The sequence below is a fragment of the Hemibagrus wyckioides genome, linkage group LG26 (assembly GCF_019097595.1).
Source record: "Hemibagrus wyckioides isolate EC202008001 linkage group LG26, SWU_Hwy_1.0, whole genome shotgun sequence".
Taxonomy (NCBI): Eukaryota; Metazoa; Chordata; class Actinopteri; order Siluriformes; family Bagridae; genus Hemibagrus; species Hemibagrus wyckioides.
This window is the reverse complement of record NC_080735.1, coordinates 18,663,917-18,689,165: the sequence shown is the minus strand read 5'-3', so window position 1 is coordinate 18,689,165 and position 25,249 is coordinate 18,663,917. Positions and strand designations below refer to the sequence as shown.

General features: G+C 39.3%; 2 protein-coding genes across 3 annotated transcripts in view; both read right to left on the bottom strand.

Moving 5' to 3' along the window:
- Positions 1–1,909: 1,909 nt before the first annotated feature.
- LOC131346952 (lipopolysaccharide-induced tumor necrosis factor-alpha factor homolog) lies at positions 1,910–13,476 on the bottom strand. Its single transcript, XM_058380767.1, has 5 exons — positions 13,324–13,476; positions 10,018–10,095; positions 8,517–8,663; positions 6,834–6,966; positions 1,910–4,062 (listed from the first exon to the last, which is right to left on the bottom strand). Exons 2-5 carry the CDS (start codon positions 10,076–10,078, stop codon positions 3,957–3,959), a joined length of 447 nt encoding a protein of 148 aa, XP_058236750.1. The 5' UTR covers positions 10,079–10,095; positions 13,324–13,476; the 3' UTR covers positions 1,910–3,956.
- Positions 13,477–16,228: 2,752 nt separating this feature from the next.
- Positions 16,229–25,249, bottom strand: part of LOC131346887 (B-cell receptor CD22-like) — an 11,924-nt gene continuing 2,903 nt past the window's right edge. The window contains exons 4-13 of one of the 2 annotated variants that reach the window (XM_058380628.1): positions 23,976–24,215; positions 21,920–22,177; positions 21,557–21,814; positions 20,635–20,886; positions 20,283–20,537; positions 19,953–20,204; positions 19,766–19,874; positions 18,433–18,541; positions 18,255–18,335; positions 16,229–17,498 (exon numbers count right to left, since the gene is read on the bottom strand). In XM_058380628.1, the coding sequence (XP_058236611.1) occupies positions 17,478–17,498; positions 18,255–18,335; positions 18,433–18,541; positions 19,766–19,874; positions 19,953–20,204; positions 20,283–20,537; positions 20,635–20,886; positions 21,557–21,814; positions 21,920–22,177; positions 23,976–24,215 (1,835 nt within the window). In that variant the 3' untranslated portion in view covers positions 16,229–17,477. The remainder of the gene's footprint in view (positions 17,499–18,254; positions 18,336–18,432; positions 18,542–19,765; positions 19,875–19,952; positions 20,205–20,282; positions 20,538–20,634; positions 20,887–21,556; positions 21,815–21,919; positions 22,178–23,975; positions 24,216–25,249) is intronic. The other variant, XM_058380630.1, reaches the window with a different exon arrangement.

Below are 25,249 nucleotides of genomic sequence, written 5' to 3'. Positions count from 1 at the left end.
GCTGGCCAATCAAGCACAGTAACACCATGGTCATTGAACCAGCTTATGGTACCTTTAGCAGTGTGGGCAGGTGCCAAGTCCTGCTGGAAAATGAAATCAGCATCTCCATAAAGCTTGTCAGCAGAAGGAAGCATGAAGTGCTCTAAGATTTCCTGGTAGATGGCTGCATTGACTGTGGACCAACACCAGTAGATAACATGGCAGCCCAAATCATCACTGACTGTGGAAACTGCACACTGGACTTCAAGCAACATGGATTCTGTGCCTCTCCACTCTTACTCCAGACTCTGGGACATTGATTTCCAAATGAAATGCAAAACTTACTTTCATCTGAAATGAGGACTTTGGACCACTGAGCACTGAGTTTCTCCACAGCCCAGGTAAGATGCTTCTGACGTTGTCTCTGGTTCAGGAGTGGCTTGACACGGGGAATGCGAAATTTGTAGGCCATATATAGGATTCGTCTGAAGCTCCCCCAAATTCTTGAATGGATTTTGCCTGACAATCCTCTCAAGGCTGCGGTTATCCCTTTTGCTGGTGCACCTTCTCCTACCACACTTTTTCCTTCCACTCAACTGTCTATGAATATGCTTGGATACAGCACTCTGTGAACAACCAGCTTCTTTAGCAATTACCTTTTGTGGCTTACCCTCCTTGTGGAGGGTGTCAGTGACTGTCTTCTGGATAACTGTCAAGTCAGCAGTCTTCCCCATGATTGTGTAGCCTACTGACCCAGACTGAGAGACCATTTAAAAGCTCAGGAAACCTTTGCAGGTGTTTTGAGGTAATTAGCTGATTAGGGTGCGACACCATGACTTTCCAGTATTGCACTTTTTCACAATATTCTAATTCTCTGAGACACAGAATTTTGGGTTTTCCTTATCTGTAAGCCATAATCATCACAATTTCAAGAAATAAAGGCTTGAAATATTTCACTCTATGTGCAAATGGGTTTCACTTTCTGAACTGAGTGACAAAAAATATTGACCTTTTTCATGATATTCTAAATTTTGAGATGTACCTGTACACATCTATGTGTATCCACTCATGAACATTTCAATCAAATGGTCTGTAAATGAAGACTGGTCAGAAATAACCTGCTTTAAAACCCAGCTACACAACTGTAGCTGTACAACCACCCAACAGCAACACTGCTTTAACAAAGAGTTTTATATATTTCCACAATTCATTTACACCATTTTAATATGCATTTACACCATTGTCCAGGCTCCTCCCTCCTTTGTCCAGGCTTTTTATTATTATTATATTAAATCATTTATATATATATATATATATATATATATATATATATATATATATATATGATTTTATATATATATATAATTATGTATTATTATATATTATTATGTGTGATGAGATGAGTGTGTGAATGTCTTCCTGATTGTACTGAAAGAAGGAGAATATGCATATCTTATATATATAAATATCTTATTAGATAAGATTTTCGTATTTTATCATATTTTTTAAAATATTTTTATTATTCTGTTAGTTTTTATATTTCTATTTTCCTTAAATATTTATTTTATTTATATTCCTATAGGGGTTTTTTTAATGTTTATCCACTTTAAATTTATTCTTTTCTTATACTGAGGCTCATGTAATGGCATCTGTGAGCCAGCAGGGAGACCTCTCACTCTCTCTCACGCTCTCTCTCTCTCTCTCTCTCTCTCTCACACACACACACACACACACACACACACACACACACCTCACCTCACTCTCTCTCTATGTGTGGATTATTAATCTGATTATGTTTGACTGATTGTGATTGGTCTGATGTTTCAGACTTCAGATTGTTTCTCTTACTGCATCAACAACTACTTTCAAATGTAAAAAAAAGAAAGTAGACTAAGGTAAAGACAGAGAGTACACACATTTTTCCATTTCAATAATACTTTAGTAAAGTGCGTCTCATCCAGTAGTGTTAGAGTTTGTTCACATCAGAGATCAGGAATGAACCGGAAACAAGATCTGAGAAATACGGAGGAAAAAACACACAACTTTAAATATTATAGAAATGAAGTATATGCAGATGTGCACAATACATGCAGATGTGCACAGGAAGACGGTCAAAAACCCGGAGTAAATTCACAGGATTACAGATAAAAAAGTGTGTGAATATATCTCTAAACTCCAGCTGTTTACTCCACTACGCTGATGATCTCCTGACTTCAGTCCTTCATCCTCGTCTTTAACATCACACGTCCGAACAGAGGTAGAGTGACAGAAGAAGTACTGACCAGTGCGTCACTGACCGCTACTGCCGTACTGCAGCTTAAAAAGTCCTGATTTAGTCCTGAATACAGTTCACAGTCATTCTGATAAACATTTTCAACACAGATTACATGATATATATTTATATATTTATATATATTACAGATACACATATTACATACACATAAATACTCACATTCGCTCGGAGTTATAAGGTTCTGTCTCGAGGCTTTGGTGCTAAAGTTAGCAGAAACGACGTCCAGTTCAAATTCAATTGCTTTACTAAATTTATGAGAACGTTTTCAACATATTTTGGAAATAAATAAATAAATAAATAAATAAACAACAACACGTTTTAATTTCTTTTTTTAAAAAAGCTTCAGAGTCGGCTACACAAGGATCGCAAATATCATCATTGTTGTGTGTCAGAATCCACGGGGCTCCAATCTGAAGTTTTATCGCTTAGCTGCTGCCACTGCAGGACATAAAAAACGATGACAGCTGTGGTCAAAGGCAATAAAAGGAGCGGACTGGACAGAAACTATCAGCACACTTCACATCAGATAAAGTTAAAGAAACTATTGTTTTTTGTTGGTGTGGGATATGGTTTCGTTTTCGTGTTTAATTATTTCTCATGCATCCCCACCTCATCAGAAACTGATGAACTAGTTCAATGATTTCTCGTGTAATGTTAATGTTGTAGCATGTAAGCTAACTGGTAGCTAACGACCGGAGACTAAACAAAGGAAACTGTTTGGGTCATCTCCCTTTCTACAGTTACCAGAAGCGCTCGGTTTTTCTATCAGATGTCAGGTGTAGATGTCAACCCAAGGTCATCCTGTCACACCATCCATCCATTGAGTGAGTGTGTACGGGTCGACCAATCCGGTTCCATCTGTTAAAGTTAATTTTTTTCAAATAACATTCGTGGTCCTGGACAGTGAGTGACCTAACATAGTCAGATGATGTCGGATTTTGATAACTAGCGCTTGTAAAGCGGTCAGGGAAATCTTTCTGCCTCCAATTAAGCTCCGCCCACAAAACAATGTTTACGTACAGAAAAAGTGGTCTATACTGACCGCAAGTGTTTCATTGTCCAGCTTTTTGTCCAGCAGATATTGATATTGATTGGTTGGACCTGCGTATGTTGCATTCTTGGGATCTCAGGTTCATCTTGGATGATGGTTCACTTTAAAGTTTATCTGTGTTTGGTGATAGAACTTCTGGAACCTGGAGTCTATCCCAGGAGGCTCAGGAAACAAGACGCAGATTGACACTCATTGACAGAGTAGAGAAAATCTGGAGACGCCAATCATCTACAGTCTGTCTTTGAACTGTGTGGAGGAAACCGGGGAGAACCCTGAGGAAACCCTGAGGGAATCCCTGAACTCCACACCCACACTCACACAGGGCAGGAGATGGGAATCAAACCCCTAAACCCTGTAGGTGTGAGGCAACAAATAAAACTCAAGACAGAACCTTATAAAGCCGAAGTCACGACATGTTAAAGAAGCAAAGGCAATGATGATGATTAAAATAAAACACAGAGTAATTTTTTGGAAAACCGTCTCCTTAGAACCCGCTCTGTAGATGTGCAGTGAACTGGGTATGTGAAAGTGAGGTGTAGGAGGGATCTGCAGAACAAAACAAAGCGAAAACGACACTAGAATCATTGTTATAACCCACAGCGATGTCGTCCCTGGGTCACGTTCTTTGGGTCCTCACATGCGTCTGTAAACGTGCAGGACGTTCCTGCAGTTGGGACACGTGTGCTGGATGTCTTTACAGGAATGCACGCAGAAGGGAATCAGACAGCACGGCCAGAGCCTGCAGAGCAATGAGACACAACCTGTGAGCAAAAGTATTCACACCCTCCAAAACTGAACCCTGGAACTGGACATAAACGGGGATGATTTTATTTTTTCATTGGATCATTGGATTTATTGTAACACGAAGGTGAAATAAGGAATAAAAGAGAAATTTGTTGGTTGCAAAAGTAATCACACACACACACCCTCGACAACAACACCAGATTGAGCTATGTTTAAATACACAGCTGTTTACACACACATACACCGATCAGGCATAAGATTATGATCACCTGATTAATATTGTGTTGGTCCTTCTTTTGCTGCCAAAACAGCCCTGACCCATTGAGGCATGGGTTCCATTAGATACCTGAAGATATAATACTTTATACTTTAATTCCTCCATGGGCCCCACATCACAACTTACTGGACTTAAAGGATACTTTTGATAGATTCTGACCACTGCAGACTGGGAACACCACCACAAGAGCTGCAGTTTTGGAGATGCTCTGATCCAGTGGTCTAGCCATCACAATTTGGCCATTCGTCAAACATCAAGCTCAAATCCTTACACTTGCCCACTTGTCCTGCTTCTAACATCAACTTTAAACAGTAGATAGAGATACATGGCCTTGCTGTGGAAAGCACCACTGACTTCAGAAACCATGGAGATTGAGATGGCTGCGGTATGCAGTTGCTACGGTCAGTTTTTGTGCTCTGTCAGTGGTCAGGACTGACTTCATTTAAAAACTAGAATGAACTTCCTGGTTATACAATCACACTCTTTGTCCATATACTGCACATAGAAGTGAAATGGTTCGTAATCAAGCTCTCGGGTGTCACCCAGACGAGGACAAGTTTCTTCCTCATAGTCTTTTTCCTCACCACCATCATCTCTGGCGTCTTTATTAGGGATAAAATTTTATATTTACCCTGCTGTTATCCTCAAATTTACAAACATGTAAATTCGCCGTTGGGGTCAGTTTCAACCTCCTTCAATTTAAACTTCCAGAGTTAAATTTTTACCCAGTTTTCTTTTGTCAGATAATTATGTTTCCTTGTTATCGACCTAAATAGCTTTTTTAAATAAAACATAACCCCAACCCACCACCCAATTCTCCTAAACCCCCAGAATTTCTATTGTGGCACTATAGAAACATTTACAAATCACCATAAAATCTGACTGACTGACCTCCAATTGGAACCCGAAAGATCTTTAGTTTTTAATGGTTTTTATTTTATTTCTAGGTACAGATCTTTGCTATTTATAACATTTGTAAAGTTATCAGGGATAGTAACATGACCCTTTTCCTCAGGGTCTCTGAGAAATGATGTTTTCCCCTACACCATGTCGTGTGATCTCTCAGTGGTGCTCAGGTGCTTGTTCAGTCTCTGGTCATTTCGAGACTGGACTACTGCAGCTCTCAACTCTCAGGTCTACCTCTGAACACAATTCATCCACTGCAAATGATCCAAAATGCAGCCGCGTGACTAGTTTTCAACCTGCCTAAGTTCTCCCACACCACCTCACTGCTGCTCCTCCACTGGCTTCCGGTAGCTTCATCAGATGCAAAACACTGACGCTTGCTTACAAAGTCAAGAATGGACCAGCACCATCTGACCTCAAAGATCCTGTTACTCCTCACACCTCACTCCATCAGATCTACTAGCACTGCTCCACTGGTCCACCATCTCTCAGGGTCAGAGGTAGGTCTACATCTAGACTCGTCTCTGTTCTGGCACCGAATGAACTTCACCTAGATGTCCGTACAGCCGAGTCACTGACCGACAGATGAAGACCTACCTCCTACTGAAGCACTTACACTAGCTCTTATTTTCCCTGTTTGTTTTATGTATTGTTGTCTGTTGATATAAAAAAAACAACTCCAAACTCAGTTTTTAGGCTGATGGTCAGATCCTCAGTCTGTGACCTGTTGAACCAGTGTTAATGTATTCATTGATAGAGACTCCAAAGTACTCTTGTACATCACTCTGGATCTGCCAAATGACAGAAATGTAAATGTAAATGCAATAACTCAGGCGGTATGCTTATGTTAGGTTAGGACTCTAAATCAGATTATAGTGTTATAGTTACAGTGACCTCAATATTATCCAAAACAACCAAAGCAGATGAACGTGTTTTATACAGATAAAACAACTTTGGGTCAAACTGACCCCTAAGGAACACACTGATGAAATTACTGACCAGTGAGCAGTGAGAGGTGAAGTGAATAAGACAGTATCTCCTCATCATGGCACCTGTTAGTAGGTGGGATATATTAGGCAGCAAGTCAACATTTTTCCTCAAAGTTGATGTTAGAAGCAGGAAAAATGGACAAGTGTAAGGATTTGAGCTTTGAGTTTGACGAAGGACCAAACTGTGATGGCTAGACCACTGGATCAGAGCATCTCCAAAACTGCAGCTCTTGTGGGGTGTTCCCGGTCTGCAGTGGTCAGTATCTATCAAAAGTGGTCCAAGGAAGTAACAGTGGTGAACCGGAGACAGGGTCATGGATGGTCAAGGCTCAATGATGCACGTGGGGAGAGGGTTAGGGTTAGGCTGGACCGTGTGATCCGATCCAACAGACGAGCTACTGTTGCTCAAATTGCTGAAGAAGTTAATGCTGGTTCTGATAGAAAGGGGTCAGAATACACAGTGCAGGACGGGTCAGGACTGTTTTGGCAGCAAAAGGGGGACCAACACATTATTAGGCAGGTGGTCATAATGTTATGCCTGAATGTATCCTGAAATGTGTGTGTGTGTGTGTGTGTGTTTGTGAAGTCACTCACCCAAACACTAACATGACTCCAAAAGCAGTCCAGACCAGGAGTCCATTGCTGGGTTTGATGACGGTGACGATTTGTTGCTGGCAGTAAGTGCATGTCATTGAGGCAGGAACATCTGACAGAGCTGGTTGAACAACTACACACACACACACACACACACACACACACACAATATCAACTAATGTACTTTTATAAAACTCTACACTTAAATAAAACCCTAACTCCACCCCACACGGTCAACACTATCCTATATTTCCATTGACATGGAGATATTTCCATATCGCCATGGAAACAGCCCCACCCCGTCCACATATTTATATAGTTAACAGCTACATGCTATTTTTTTTTATTTTTTTTTTTACATTTTTGTGTTCATGAATATGTAAATTCTGTGACTCACCACCCAAAGCTCTGAATATTTCAGTGTGTTGTGTGTTTTTATAAAAATAAAATAATTATCAGGTAAAAATACATCTTTTAATTAAAATTTTACAGACAGAAAAAGATAGGTGAATTAACTGAAATTTGTCAAGTAAGTTAGAAAAATAAAGAATTTTAAAAAATTCTTTTTTTGCAAATAAATACAGAAGATATATCTGGTATGTTTGAGGGAATGAGGACTAAGACTTTTCTTTGCATTGAGTTTAATTTAAGAAGCTAAAATACGGTAATTTTTTTAGACTGTAATGAAAAATGACAACAACATGGCTGAACTATTACATAAAATGTTCCAAATAAGAGATATAAAATGTCCTGAAGATGTCAAAAAAATGAGCACTGACACTGAAGACTCCTTCCATCAACGTCACATAAACACATGACTTCTTACACAAAACAATAACACACCTTTGAATGTGTGTAAATGATGTGGAAAGTCCTCCTCTAATTCTCTGTCAGTGGGTGATTGAGATTGCCGTGGCGATCCGGGTTCGATCCCAGCTCTACATACAGACTTGTTTGTGGGGAATGTGGTAGCTTGGTGTTTAAGGCACTAGACTAATGATCAGAGGGTTGTGAATTCAAATCCATCATCCACCAAGCTACCAATGCTGGGCCCTTGAGCAAGGCCCTTAACCCTCAGTTGTAATGTAAGTTGCTCTGGTTAAGGGCGTCGGCCAAATGCCAGAAAACACACTTGCTGCAATCAAGTTGTTTATACTTGTTTGTTTACTCTGACTGCAGGTGGAATGCAACTGCAGTGTACTTGAGTTATATTTGTTATGGAGTTATGGTGTGAGTGAGGATGGGATTAGTCAACCCTTTAGTGTGAGATGCTTGGATTAGTCAGTCCTTTAGTGTGAGTGTGTGTGATTAGTCAAATCTTTAATGTAGCTGGGGGCAGAATTAGTCAATGCTTTAGTGTGAGTGGGGATGGGGTTAGTCAACCCATTAGTGGGAGATGTTGGTATAAGTCAGTCCTTTAGTGTTAGTGGAGATGGGATTAGTCAATCCTAAATTGCTCTGGTTAAGGGCGTCGGCCAACACACTTGCTGCAATAAAAGAACTGGTTTGTTTACTCTAAATGCAGGTGGAATGAAACTCCATTGTACTCGAGTTATATTAATTATGGAGTTATATTTGTGACTGGTGACGTGATAATCATGAAACCCAAACATAAATATAAACAATTCTAAATATAGTCACACATAGAGACAACACATTACACACAGACTGTTGAACACTCACCCACAGGGTTGACCACCATGAACGCAGGTTGGGTCTGGATGACTGCCGCTGGCTGGACCACCAGCTCAGGCTGCAGTATAGTAGGCATGGGCTGAACCACTGCGGCGCTGTACTTGGGGGGAGCCGGATACACCACATCCTGAACAACTGTGGGTAAGCAGGTAGCAAATTCATCCCATGTTCACCACAGACTGAAGTTCTAATGTAAAAAGGCATGTAAATCAACTTTATTAACATTATTATATTTAGCAACGCAGAGCGGCTATGGGGATTGATATTCAACACACAGGTCTAGAGATGAGCACTGTGTGCAGGATGTTTTAATTCCATGCAGGCTGAAGCTTGAGAGAGATCTGAAGCTCAAGAGGAGGTGGAACTGGTCAAACTCTTCTGAAAGAGCAGGCAGGTTTGGTCAAACTTGTTTTGTGGGAACTGGATTAGTCTAACCGTCTATGGAAGTGATTGGAACTGATCAAACATTTCTGGGAATTAGGGGGATTGATCAAACTTTTGGTGGGAAGGGATGGGACTGGTTATACTGATTTGTGAGTGGCTGAAGTTGTTTAGAAATTTAAAAAAGATCTTAGACTTGGTAGGTGGAATTAGCCAAACCTTTCATGTAACTAAAAGCTTTAGTGTGAGAGGCCGGGATTAGTCAGTCCTTTAGTGTGAGTGGAGACAGGATAGGTCAGTCCTTTAGTGTGAGAGGCCAGGATTAGTCAGTCCTTTAGTGTGAGTATGTGGAATTAGTCAGTCCATTAGTGTGAGCTGATGTGACTGAGCATGGGATTAGTCAATCATTTGGTGTGAGGTGTTTTGGGATTAGTCAGTCCTCTAGTTTTAGTGGGATGGGATTAGTCAAGCCTTTAGTGTGAATGGGGATGATATTAGTCAGTCCCTTAGTGTGAGATGTTGGGATTAGTTAGCCCTTTAGTGTTACTGGGGATGGGATTAGTCAAGCCTTTAGTGTGAGTGGGGATGGGATTAGTCAGTCCTTTAGTGTGAGATGTTGGGATTAGTCAGTCCTTTAGTGTTACTGTGGATGGGATTAGTCAAGCCTTTAGTGTGACTGAGGGCAGAATTAATCATACCTTTAGCATTAGAAGGCGGGGGTAAGATTAGTCAAACCTTTAGTGTGAGCGGCTGGATTGGTTAAAATGTTTGGCTAGCAGTGGGATTGGTCAATTTCTGTGGGTAGGCAGGATTTTCCTAACTGTTTCAGGAAGTGTGTGGGGTTTGGGAATAAAACAATCCTGCACACATCTCTACACTGGATTCTATATTTCTGATATGAATAGCAGTGAATCAGAACAAATGGAAATTGTTTCTGGTTTCTGTCTCGCTCTCGTCTTTTTCACCAACATGCCACTGTAATGACCTCAAATTAAAAAAAAAAATAAACAGACTGCTCTAATTAATAATCTGCTTCCTTGTACAGGAAGCAAAAGTATTGGCCCCTCATGTGGAATAACTGTATGCGTAGACCAAGCAGGACTGATACCTTGTACTGGAGGATACACTGCTTCAGGCCCCGGGTACGGTGGAGGAGGATTAAGATCCATGATCAGAGGTGAAGGACCTGCAAAAGAAAATGCAGTCTCACTTTATTTCATTATTGTTTATATTTCACCTATTTTTGTTTTTATTGCCCAAAAAAGAGAGTAAGATAATCTCTTATTTCTCTCTCTCTCTCTCTCTCTATTTGTGGCAGTCATGAGGATTATTTGTGTACACATTTGCATCAGTACTTTCCAGACCAGCAAGTCTGGTGGCATTCACTTCTGCAGTGTTAAATGACATTGCAGATTTTCCACTAAAGTCAGTCACACACACACACACACACACACACACGTGTGCTTGCTTGTCAGATTGTGTATACAGGTGTGCTGGTGGAACAGGTAGAAAGATGTGGATGAAATGTCAATAAAGCTGTGCTGCTGAATGGCTCCACTGTTTAGTTTGATAAGATTGGTCAGAGCTGGACGCTGCACACCATGCCTTAAACTTTTCAGGAAGTCTTGTTTTTCAAATCATTTCCATCACACGTCATCTCACGGTGCCATGAACAGCGCTGAACAAGTGATTCAGAGTGTACAGAAGTGTTACTCCAAACATCTACAGAACTCACACACAGAAATTACACAAGAACACTTCTATTCCACTTCCGTAGGAACATTACAAACACCACAGCTCTGTGAAGGTTCAGATAAACTGCATAGGAAAGTCCTGAAAAATGCTTAATCTATAATAATCTGTGTTTTACTTCAGGTCTAAACACATAAAAACACATCATAGTACACAAACACACACATCAAAGTACACAAACACACACACACACATCATAGTACACAAACACACACACACATCATAGTACACAAACACACACACATCAAAGTACACAAACACACACACACACACATCAAAGTACACAAACACACACACATCATAGTACACAAACACACACACATCATAGTACACAAACACACACACATCATAGTACACAAACACACACACATCAAAGTACACAAACACACACACATCATAGTACACAAACACACACACATCAAAGTACACAAACACACACACATCATAGTACACAGACACACACACATCATAGTACACAAACACACACACATCATAGTACACAAACACACACACACACACACATCATAGTACACAAACACATACACATCATAGTACACAAACACACACACATCATAGTACACACACACACACATCATAGTACACAAACACACACACATCAAAGTACACAAACACACACACATCATAGTACACAAACACACACACATCATAGTACACAGACACACACATCATAGTACACAAACACACACACATCAAAGTACACAAACACACACACATCAAGGTACACAAACACACACACACAACATAGTACACAAACACACACACATCATAATACACAAACACACACACATCATAGTACACAAACACACACACACATCATAGTACACAAACACACACACACATCATAGTACACAAACACACACACATCATAGTACACAAACACACACACATCATAATACACAAACACACACACATCATAATACACAAACACACACACATCATAATACACAAACACACACACATCAAGGTACACAAACACACACACAACATAGTACACAAACACACACACATCATAGTACACAAACACACACACACACATCAAAGTACACAAACACACACACATCAAGGTACACAAACACACACACACAACATAGTACACAAACACACACACATCATAATACACAAACACACACACATCATAGTACACAAACACACACACACATCATAGTACACAAACACACACACACATCATAGTACACAAACACACACACATCATAGTACACAAACACACACACATCATAGTACACAAACACACACACATCATAATACACAAACACACACACATCATAATACACAAACACACACACATCAAGGTACACAAACACACACACAACATAGTACACAAACACACACACATCATAGTACACAAACACACACACACACATCAAAGTACACAAACACACACACATCAAAGTACACAAACACACACACATCATAGTACACAAACACACACACATCATAATACACAAACACACACACATCATAGTACACAAACACACACACATCATAATACACAAACACACACACATCATAGTACACAAACACACACACATCATAATACACAAACACACACACATCATAATACACAAACACACACACATCATAGTACACAAACACACACACATCATAATACACAAACACACACACATCATAGTACACAAACACACACACATCATAATACACAAACACACACACATCATAATACACAAACACACACACATCATAGTACACAAACACACACACATCATAATACACAAACACACACACATCATAATACACAAACACACACACATCATAGTACACAAACACACACACATCATAATACACAAACACACACACATCATAGTACACAAACACACACACATCATAATACACAAACACACACACATCATAATACACAAACACACACACATCATAGTACACAAACACACACACATCATAATACACAAACACACACACATCATAGTACACAAACACACACACATCATAATACACAAACACACACACATCATAATACACAAACACACACACATCATAGTACACAAACACACACACATCATAATACACAAACACACACACATCATAGTACACAAACACACACACATCATAATACACAAACACACACACACACACATCATAGTACACAAACACACACACATCATAGTACACAAACACACACACACACACACATCATAGTACACAAACACACACACACACACACATCATAGTACACAAACACACACACATCATAGTACACAAACACACACACATCATAGTACACAAACACACACACACACACATCATAGTACACAAACACACACACATCATAGTACACAAACACACACACATCATAATACACAAACACACACACATCATAGTACACAAACACACACACATCATAATACACAAACACACACACATCATAATACACAAACACACACACATCATAATACACAAACACACACATCATAGTACACAAACACACACACATCATAATACACAAACACACACACATCATAGTACACAAACACACACACATCATAGTACACAAACACACACACATCATAATACACAAACACACACACATCATAGTACACAAACACACACACATCATAGTACACAAACACACTCTTACTGTACATACCAAAATATTTGAGGAGAAAAGTGCCTGGTCCTCAGGTCTGAAGCGTGGTGGAGTATCTACTGTTCACATATGAGGCAGAGCGAGAGAGAGAGGGCGCGAGAGAGAGATAGAGAGAGAGAGAGAGAGAGAGGTAGCGCTAGAGCAAGGGAGGCAGAGTTAGAGAGAGAGAGAGAGAGAGAGAGAGGGAGGGTGGGAGAGAGAGAGAGAGAGAAGTAGAGTTAGAGCGAGGGAGGCAGAGTTAGAGAGAGAGAGAGAGAGAGAGAGGGAGGTAGAGTTAGAGCGAGAGAGAGAGAGAGAGAAGTAGAGTTAGAGCGAGGGAGGCAGAGTTAGAGAGAGAGAGGGAGGGCGGGAGAGAGAGAGCGAGAGAGAGGTAGAGTTAGAGAGAGGGAGTGTTTCGAAAGGTAAGGTATTTGAGAATGAACGAATGTTTTAACTCAAACCTGCTGTTTCTAATATCACTGAGATTTTCTCTTAAAACTATTATGTTTGGACTTTTTATGTTTTACCATGGAATCTTAAAATATACAGAATTTTTTGAGTGTGTGTGTGTGTGTGTGTGTGTGTATGTGTGTGATCACGCCTCTCACCTGTATCATTTATTTCCCACGTCATGTCCAGGTGTAGTCCCGCTCCAGCTCCAGGTTTCTCTGAGTTACTCTCGGGCTTTAGCTCTCACCGGCTGCTTTCTGAGAAATGACAGGAATGTGAATATTTGTAGAAGCAACACTGCTGTTTTTACCCTAAATAAAATCTTCAGCTAATTTATAAGCTGCTCTGGAGCTCCAATGGAGTGTATAGGACACACACACACACACACACTCTGGTGTTTATAATCATTTATTATCTCTCTCTCTCTGGTGTTTATAATCATTTATAATCACTCTCTCTCTGGTGTTTATAATCATTTATAATCACTCTCTCTCTGGTGTTTATAATCATTTATAATCACTCTCTCTCTGGTGTTTATAATCATTTATAATCACTCTCTCTGGTGTTTATAACCATTTATAATCTCTCTCTCTCTCTGGTGTTTATAATCATTTATAATCACTCTCTCTCTGGTGTTTATAATCATTTATAATCTCTCTCTCTCTGGTGTTTATAATCATTTATAATCTCTCTCTCTCTGGCATTTATAATCATTTATAATCTCTCTCTCTCTGGTGTTTATAATCATTTATAATCTCTCTCTCTCTGGTGTTTATAATCATTTATAATCTCTCTCTCTCTGGTGTTTATAATCATTTATAATCACTCTCTCTCTGGTGTTTATAATCATTTATAATCTCTCTCTCTCTGGTGTTTATAATCATTTATAATCACTCTCTCTCTGGTGTTTATAATCATTTATAATCACACTCTCTGGTGTTTATAATCATTTATAATCTCTCTCTCTCTGGTGTTTATAATCATTTATAATCACTCTCTCTGGTGTTTATAATCATTTATAATCACTCTCTCTGGTGTTAATAATCATTTATAATCACTCTCTCTGGTGTTAATAATCATTTATAATCACTCTCTCGGGTGTTAATAATCATTTATAATCACTCTCTCTCTGGTGTTTATAATCATTTATAATCACTCTCTCGGGTGTTAATAATCATTTATAATCACTCTCTCTCTGGTGTTTATAATCATTTATAATCACTCTCTCTCTGGTGTTTATAATCATTTATAATCACTCTCTCTCTGGTGTTTATAATCATTTATAATCACTCTCTCTGGTGTTTATAATCATTTATACTCTCTCTCTCTCTGGTGTTTATAATCATTTATAATCACTCTCTCTGGCATTTATAATCATTTATAATCACTCTCTCTCTCTGGTGTTTATAATCATTTATAATCACTCGCTCTCTCTCTGGTGTTTATAATCATTTATAATCACTCTCTCTCTGGCATTTATAATCATTTATAATCACTCTCTCTCTGGCATTTATAATCATTTATAATCACTCTCTCTCTGGTGTTTATAATCATTTATAATCTCTCTCTCTTTGGTGTTTGTAATCATTTATAATCACTCTCTCTCTGGTGTTTATAATCATTTATAATCACTCTCTCTCTGGTGTTTATAATCATTTATAATCTCTCTCTCTCTGGCATTTATAATCATTTATAATCACTCTCTCTCTGGTGTTTATAATCATTTATAATCTCTCTCTCTCTGGTGTTTATAATCATTTATAATCACTCTCTCTGGTGTTTATAATCATTTATAATCACTCTCTCTGGTGTTTATAATCATTTATAATCTCTCTCTCTCTGGTGTTTATAATCATTTATAATCACTCTCTCTCTGGTGTTTATAATCATTTATAATCACACACTCTCTGGTGTTTATAATCATTTATAATCCCTCTCTCTCTGGTGTTTATAATCATTTATAATCACTCTCTCTCTGGTGTTTATAATCATTTATAATCTCTCTCTCTCTGGTGTTTATAATCATTTATAATCTCTCTCTCTGGTGTTTATAATCATTTATAATCACTCTCTCTGGTGTTAATAATCATTTATAATCACTCTCTCTGGTGTTAATAATCATTTATAATCACTCTCTCGGGTGTCACTCAGATGGGGATGAGTCTTCTGAGTCTGGTTCCTCTCAGGGTTTCATCCTCATGTTGTCTCGGGGAGTTTTTTCCTCACCTCTGTAACCTCCAGGTTTCTCATTCTTGAATTGTTTGTTCTATATTTCTGAGGTTCTGTGAAGCTGAACCTGGATGTCCAGTGTTAAAAGTGCTACAGAAATAAAACTGAGATGAATTCAATTGAATTTAAAAATAAACAAAGAAAGAAAGAAAGAAAGAAAGAAAGAAAGAAAGAAAGAAAGAAAGAAAGAAAAAATGTGTGGAAAATACTTTTAATATTAACTATTAATTATTCACTAACATCCAACATCTGAGATTTATTTAGCGGTCATTTATTCGGTCCAGCTTTTCCCTTCCTCATACACACAGCATGCTCTTTACTGCAGCAGCTCTTTAACACATTCACCGTCCAGCCCCCCAAATCTATTGGCACCCTTTCAGAAAAATTCATATTTTACACACATAAACATTAAATCTGTATCTCAAATTATTTACAAATCATTTTTTACTCCGAAAGAAAGATGTGAGCTGCACGCAAAATGTCCTGGATGTTCTCAAAGGATCGTACGATCTGAAAAATTTGTTATTGTTGACTTTTAGCAAGTTATGATCCTCAAAAGACACCCAAATTAATACAGTTCCACATTAATACAGTAAACAAACAAACAAGTGTTGTTGTTTTTTCTTTTTTAAGGATGTTCTCCATCCCTGCATGACACAGACATCCTGAGGCTCGGCTCCAGACACAGCTGAGCTCTGGGATCTGAGAAGGTTGATTTGCATGTAAAGACGTGAGCGTGAAGGAAGGAAGAGCCTTTGCATGCCGTTCTTCTCTCTAAGTAGCTGTGAGGTCTTCTTCTTCTTCTCAGCTTCCTTTGGTTTAAAATCTAGGCAGTAATAACCGTAAGGTGTGGCGACTCTAAGCAGGGCGACTAGCGTGTAAACTCGGCGTTTTCTTTAGAAATAAATCTCAACAAATGTCAGGTGCTGGGGTCAGAACACGGGCAGGAAGCACAGAAACAAAGCAGCACCCGTGACATGAGGCGTAAAATAAACAAGTGAATGAAGGTGTGACAAGGAACAGGTGAAGACGTTAGGAAAGTCAACCATGACTAGGCAAAAAAAAAAAGGTAGTGGAGAAAACTCAACAGGGCAATAACGATGATGAACAGAGTCAAAAATGTGTACGTTGTTTTGGTTAACTTTATTTACCCCGGAGGAAGGGGCTACCTGCCCTCGCCCACGTAGTCTACATGATATCATTACATGCCTGGAGTTAGATATCATCACTGTGATTGACAGGAGAGAGAAGAACAAGTAATAATCACTCTAGAAGTATGTCATCTGTCCAGAATAATGGACACGGAGGTCAGGATTCAGACTCGCAGTTTAATGTGTGACTTGAGAGGAAATAATGTTGCTTTTACTCCAGTTAAAGAATGAACACATAGAAGAATAAAATCTATACAAAACTTATTAAAATCATATACAACAAGGTTATTATTACATGTGTAGTCTCTCTCTCTCTCTCTCTCTCTCTCTGTGGTGCTGATGGTGTCAGCGATGCTTTCTCACAGTCTAGAAAAGAACACAAGGAACACACACACACACACACATACACACACAAACACACACTCATGAAGAGCTTGAGCTGATTGCTGCGGTCATGCGACTATTTTAAAATACACCGACCAGGCATAACATTATGACCACCTGTCTAATATTGTGTTGGTCCCCTTTTTGCTGACCCGTCCTGCACTGTGTATTCTGACCCCTTTCTATCAGAACCAGCATTAACTTCTTCAGCAGTTTGAGCAACAGTAGCTCGTCTGTTGGATCGGATCACACAGTCCAGCCTTCACTCCCCAATAAGCCTTGGTCCATCCATGATCCACTGGTTCACCACTGTTCCGTCCTTGGTCCACTTTTGATAGACACTGACCACTGCAGACCGGGAACACCCCACAAGAGCTGCAGTTTTGGAGATGCTCTGATCCAGTGGTCTAGCCATCACAATTTGGACCTTCATCAAACTCAAAGCTCAAATCCTTACGCTTGTCCATTTTTCCTGCTTCTAACATCAACTTTGAGGACAAAATGTTGACTTGCTGCCTAATATATCCCACCCACTAACAGGTGCCATGATGAGGAGATACTCAGTCTTATTCACGGCACCTCTCAGTGGTCATAATGTTATGCCTGATCGGTGTACAGTGATAGTGTTGATGGGAATATTTTTTAAAATTTTTTAAATATCCATTTATTATGTTGAAAATTTTAGGCACTTTTTGACTTTGGACTTCTTTAACCTTTGGTACAAGCGGAAGCACTCACTGTTAATGTGTCGTAATCAGAAGAGATGGAGTGAGGATCCAGGGTTGTGTAGGTGTTGTCAGGAGCTTTGCACTGACCCGCCTGTGTGAAGATGTAAATAAGTCGTGTGTTTGGTTTGTGATTTTTTCCCGAGTGTGTGAAGTGCGTGTGTGAAGTGCGTCAGTGAAACGTCACTCACTGCAAGTGTGCTGTACACGTCGTTGGAGGACCTGGTCATGGGATCAAGAGACATGTATGTGCTATCTTCAGCAGGAGGAACCTCCTGATTTCTTTTCTGCCTCTTCCTCCTGCTCAACCAAACAGCAGAGACATACTGTAATTAATTTTTGTATAATTGACTCGTTAATGATGTCACTATTAATTAACCTGAAAAGAAAAAATCTAAAACTAGCAATACTATGGTGGCTGAGAAGTGCAAAACACAATAACAAATCAGAAAACAGAATCATACATCCAAAAAAACACAAGTAGAATTCGGACAAAGTGGAAAAGGTAGGTATAGCTTTCGAATGGAATTCTTACATCTGATTGGACGAGACATCGGTCACTCAGGATCTACAGGAAGTCCAGCAGTATCTGCAGCAGTAGAAAGTGGATTGGTGTGTGTATGAACACAGCTCTGCTCTTATAGCGCTCCTTACATCCTTTAATCTGGAATAGTTTGGTCTTCTGGAACATTCCTGGTGTTTTTAGAGATCGCAAACTAATCTTTACTCCATGATACGCTATCAGTATCTCCAACATCACACTGACCATATGAACGTCCTTCATCACAGTAGCGCTGAATGAACTCCATTTTCTAACCCTAACCCTTTTCTTATAAAGATAAATATATATCTTTGTTTTTTTCTTTAAAAGATTTAAAGTGAAGGCAGAACTCCACACATGTACAAGAAATAAAGTTAGATACACAATTTCCTACTTCTTGTATATCCTGAGTGACAGATGTCTCATCCAATCAGAGGGAAGAATTCCATTTGCAAACCATACCTACCTTTTCCACCTTGTCTGATTCGTCCTTGTGTTTTTGGAATTTTGTTATTTTGTTTTATGTTCTATTGTGCTTTCGCATTTTTTTTTTTTTTCCGATTTGTTATTTTGTTTCCGAATTTTTTTATTTTGTTTTTCGTTTTTTTGTTTTTTTTGTTTTATGATTAGCTATTTCATTTTGCAGATTTTTTATATTTTGTTTTTGGATTTTTTTTATTTTATTTTTGGTTTTGTTATTTTGTTTTAGGATTTTTTTTTTTAATTTGGATTGTTTTATTCATATAAGGAGCAATCTGCCATCAAACAACCTGCTCATGTTAATAATGAATACATTTATGATGTAAAAAGATTAAAATAACATTACTGATAAAGAAAGATGCCAGCTTATATTACAAATCTGGATCTACTTTACAGCAAACACAGTGTATCGTCATAACAAAATAAAGGCGTTAAAATGTGATGGTTTATTTATCGCCTCGCGCTTAAATAGCTAGATGTTTAGAGACAGACGGGTGATTTACCTCACGCAGTAAATTCCGATTATAAAAGCTCCGATGACGCAGAGGCCTCCTACACACACAGCTACGCTTAAAACCACAGAGCTGAAGCTGAGGTCTGAAGAGTAAGATGCTGACAGAGGAGAAATGTTATTCTACAAAAGATATCAAACTCACATGTCCAAACGTGACCGCAGCACGTAGGTCTTACCGTATAACCTGACAAACACTGCAGGAGATCTCTGACTCCCGTATTTATTCTGAGCCACACAGTAAAACTCTCCACTGCTGTTGGAGCTCATCATGAAGCTGTAGCTCTGTCCAGATCCTACAGGTGAGCTTTTGTTCACCTTATACCAGGTGTAGCTCTGGACAGGTGGGTTAGCATCACTGCTGCAGGTCAGAGTCACTGAATTCCCCTCCACTAGGTCGCTGATGGACGCGGAGACGTTTTTAGGAGGATCTGAAAAAGAACGAGAAGTGACTTGAAGTGAAGTATTTAAGCGAGGAGCAGTGGCTCAGCTGGATTTGAAACACTTACACAAAACATTTAGCGTCACTTTGGAGGACTTCGCCCCATACTGATTGCTGGACTTGCACTTATACTCTCCGCTGTCCTCAGAGCTGATCCGTCTAATAACGTAGGTTTCCCTTTTTGCCATCATGATTGCTCCTTTATACCAGGCGTATCTCTGGACAGGTGGGTTAGCATTGCTGCTGCAGGTCAGAGTCACTGAACTGCCCTCCATTATGTCGCCGGACGGACTGACGGACGCCGAGACTCTCTTGGGAGGATCTGAAACCCGTCACAAGATATATAGGCTTTAAGAGCAATAATTAAAAAATAATAATTGGTCTGGGTTGAACATCTGAAAGAAAAAACTGATACCTACACAAAACGTTTATAGTCGATTCCTCAGAGTATTTCTCTCCGTATCGGTTCTTGGACTTGCACTTGTACTTTCCGCTCTCCTCAGATCTGATCTTGCTGAAGGTGTAGGTCTTTGTGGTTCCTATAATTGATATTCCTTTAATCCAGGCATATTCCACCGGGTTAACATCACTGCTGCAGGTCAGAGTCACTGAACTGCCCTCCACTATCTCACCAGAGGGACTGATGGACACTGAGACGCTCTTTGGAGGATCTAAGAAAAAAAAAAAAAAAAAACCCAGAAAGATAAGATAATTAAGGTCTGATGTACAGATATCACACTAATCTGAACATCAATTGTGTGTGTGTTGTGGGGATATATTTACAAAGAATAACTGCATACAGGTTTTATGTGTGAACCTTAAATACATTGCATTCCATTTATGGCATTTGGCAGATGCCTTTTCCCAGAGTGACTTTATTTATTGATTGATTTATTTAATTTATCTCATTTTGTACAACTGATATATAAGCAGTGGGACCTGGGATTCAAACTTACAACCCTATGATCATTAGTCCAACACCTTATCCACTAAGCTACCGCATCCCCATGCTAATATATTAAAGGATTAAAAGTGCATCTTATGGATTAAAGGCTGTGAGACGTGGCAGCAAAAACAGGACAAAAAACACCTCAGTGGCAGCTCCATATACGGTGTTTATCAGCTGTTCAACAAACTGTAATCTTCTTAAAGACTCCAGTCACAACTCCATACATTTTCCATTTAAACTGAAAGAGTTAAAGCTTACATCCCATTGATTTTACTCTCATCCCTGCATGTAACACATTCACTGCATAGTTTAGTGACATAATGCTGTTATTGTGTCTAGAAGTGCAAAGCAAAAAGTGCTACCAGAGGCTACCTGTGGCTGAAATCACTTACGTAAGACATTCAGAGTGACTTCACTGGAGTATTCCTCTCCATATATATTGCTGGACTTGCACATGTACACTCCGCTGTTCTCAGAGCTCGCCTTGTTAATGCTGTAGGTTTTTCCTATTCCTATTACATATCTATCCTTATACCAGATGTAGCTCTGCTCTGGCGGGTTAGCATCGCTGATGCAGGTCAGGGTCACAGAACTACCCTCTACTATCTCACCAGAGGGACTGATGATCACCAAGACTCCCTTCGGACGATCTGAAAAGCACAGGCCATGCCAAAGCACAAGACAATTAGGGTTTAAAGCGATATATACGTATGAATGTCTGAAGGTAACGCCAGCACGAACGCTGCGACACTTACACAAAACATTTACAGTAGCGCCATCCGAGTATTCCTCTCCGTATTGGTTTTCAACCAGACACCGGTACTCTCCGCTGTCCTCAGAGCTGACCTTTTTAATGGAATAAGATTGTCCTTTGCTAATGGCGATTTTTCCCTTATACCAGGTGTATCTATGGACGGGTGGGTTAGCATCACTGCTGCAGGTCAGAGTCACTACACTGTCCTCCATGACCTCATCAGAGGGACTGATGAACACTGAGACGCTTTTCGGAGGGTCTGAAAAAATACAGAACACACAATAGATTTTAGGTTTTAAAGCGATGTGTCGCAAGGTTCTACTGCTAGTGTTTCAGCCTTTTTCACTTTGGATTATTTGATTATTTTATTTATTTTGAATTAGACAGACATGCATTGAAAGAAGGCAAAGTGCTGATGTGAGTTATACAATACAATACTGTATTGTGTTTATTTATTTGTATTACTGATTGAAAGAATAATAATGTTCTGGACAACGAGCACAATGTCTCTTAATAAAACACAATTAAAAAAAAATCATTAAGTTGTCATTTTTATCTATAAGGGGATACCTGAGGTACTTTATTTATAGCAGGGGTGTCCAATCATATCCGCAAAGGGCCGGTGTGGGTGCAGGTTTTCATTCCAACTGAGCAGAAGCTATACCTGAGTCTACTGAAAGCCAAGATCTACTGATTAGCCAGTTGGAATCAGGTGTAGCTTCTGCTTGGTTGGAATGAAAACCTGCACCCACACCGACCCTTTCTGGATAAGACTGGACACCCCTGATTTATAGTATAAAGTCATAGGGGTAGGCAAAGTCAATCCTGGAGAGCTGCTGTCCTGTAGATTTTAGCTTCAACCCTAAGATGGAGGAGGAGGAGAAGAAGAAGAAGAAGAAGAAGAAAAAACAAAACATAACTGTCTATAACCTTAGTATTCCTGAAGACCTTGATTAGCTTGTTCAGGTGTGCTTGATTAAGGTTGGAGCTAAACTCTGTAGGACAGTGGCCTTCCAGGACTGACAATACCTATCTTGGTATAGCTCAATTTATACACAAAATTATTTCTGTGCTGCATTAACATGCATGCAATGCAAAGAATTTTTTTATACTATACATGGTATTAGAATTTTTAATAATGTTCTTTTCAATTTTACATCACTGATTTGACAACAATTACTGTATCAGTGAGTAAAGTGTGTACACTTTTATATTATTATTTTTAAAAAAGTGATAAATAACATGGATCATGAGATGATGGGAAAGGGGCCCCCCATACACTGTCTTTGCATAGGGCCCAAGAATTGGGGCTACGCCCCTGATCGGCTGTCCCACCAGATGGACGTTCTCCAGGTATGAAGTCAAACAAATGGATTGAAATGGTGTTTTCCTATCACTTCAGGTTCAATTACTCTATAATTATTATTAACTGATGTGTTATTGGTATATTTGAGTGTTTTATCTTGATTAAACTGTAGGTTATTTCCACTCTGCAGTGTGCATAGCTTATCAGCTATACAGCAACTTGTGGCTTGTTTGTTATTTAGGCATTATAAATGAATGAAGCACAAACGATTAAACCGAACCGGACGTATAAAACGAATTATTTATTTAAGGAAACTATCAGACAGTGTTGCCAGATTGGGTGGGTTCCTGTCCAATCAGGGCTCCTTTTGGTCACGTCTAACTGGGAAAAACTGCACTGGGCGAGACTGATAAAATCTAGGATGGTTTTTAATGCAACTGGCGGGTTTTTATTTTTGACTATAAACATGATATTTTATAAACATTTTCCATTCAAACGAACTTTACAATAAAGTATAATATGTAATGTTCACGTTTTATTGATATGGTTTGGTTTTTAGTCAATAAGGTTGAGGAGAGTCCTGCTAATTCAGTCACGTCCTGATTGTTTGCTGTGTCAAAAATATATACGATAAATATATTTATTTCTGTATAAAATACAGCGCTTTCTATCAGATGTACAACTTTATTAAGAGACATCAGTGACAGGTATCATTTATATCCTGTAGGTGTGTAAATAAACGTGTACTTACAGAAGACGTTAAGCGTGACCTCAGGAGAGCGATAACTCTGTCCCTTCAGACCACAGCTGTAGCTTCCTGCATCTCTGTTACTGACTGATTGAAGATGAAGTGGGTTAATGGAGAACAATTCCAGCCCGTTTCTGTACCAGGTGAATGTTGGAGTCTCAGTCGGACCGCAGGTGGTTTTACACGTCAGAGTAACTTCATTTCCCTCAACAACTGTGTCATAAATCATCTCCCCCTGAAGTGCTGTGAATGAAAGGAAAGAGGAGAAACATCAGGAAAGTTTGCTTCTTTTTCTTATTCCACGTTTTATTTTACACCTTAAAACACGCCGCAGTGACGTGATGCTGCCGGTAGATGTCGCTGTTTTAAAGCTTTTTAAACACTTTATAGAACGACTCGAACGATCTTAATAACAGAACAGTTGTCTGAAAAAGGCACTGGAATCGAGCAGCCTCAGTAAATATCCTTGATTTGTTTCTCAGAAAATCTAAACAATATGAAGAAATATAATAAAAATACACAAAAAGTAAAGTATGTTGGATAAAATTGTGTGTATCCAAATGTCTGACAGAGCTGACAGAATATATTTGTGTATTAAACATAAAACACACCACTAAACTACATTTATTAGAAACACTACTGGCTTTCCAAACCTGTTAGCATGGCTTACTTACTCCAGTTTTGTCTCATCTGTCCAAAGGACATTCTCCCAGAAGCTTTCTAGCTTGTCCTTTGGACAGATGAGCTGCCCGGTGTCAGAAAGCTTGGTCTCAATCACAGGTCATTGGTCCTCCAACAGGATAATGACCCCAAAAAACACAGTTAAAAATGGCTAAGAAGAAAACATTGGGCTATTCTGAAGTGGCCTTCTATGAGTTCCTGATCTAAATCCTATTGAACATCTGTGGAAAGGAGCTGAAACATGCAGTCTGGAGAAGACACCCTTCAAACCTGAGCAGTTTGCTCACAAGGAGTGGACCAAAAATACCTGTGGACAGGTGCGGACGTCTCAGAAATTGCTCGATTGCAGTGATTGCCTCAAAAGGTTGTGCAACAAAATTAAGGTACCTTAAGTTAACTTTATCTCATGAAGTTAAGAGTACCTTAATTTATTCATCCAGACCAGTTTCATTAGTTTGTTGTTGTTGTTTTAAATGCTTCTGCCCACATAGAAGACGGGTCTGGGCCCGATCTGGCATTGACCCTGCACTGCTGGCTGAGTGCTGGCATGGCAAGTGGTATGTCAACCAGATGGGGACCAGGTCTGGCAGTGATGG

What these genes read in the sequence shown, in the direction of transcription:
- LOC131346952 (XM_058380767.1), bottom strand. Translation starts at nt 10,078, where the DNA reads ATGGATCTTAATCCTCCTCCACCGTACCCGGGGCCTGAAGCAGTGTAT. An exon ending in AGTGTATCCTCCAGTACAAG is followed by an intron (nt 8,664 to 10,017) that starts GTATCAGTCCTG and finishes GCTTACCCACAG; the next exon opens with TTGTTCAGGATGTGGTGTAT. An exon ending in GGAGTCATGTTAGTGTTTGG is followed by an intron (nt 4,063 to 6,833) that starts GTGAGTGACTTC and finishes ATTGCTCTGCAG; the next exon opens with GCTCTGGCCGTGCTGTCTGA.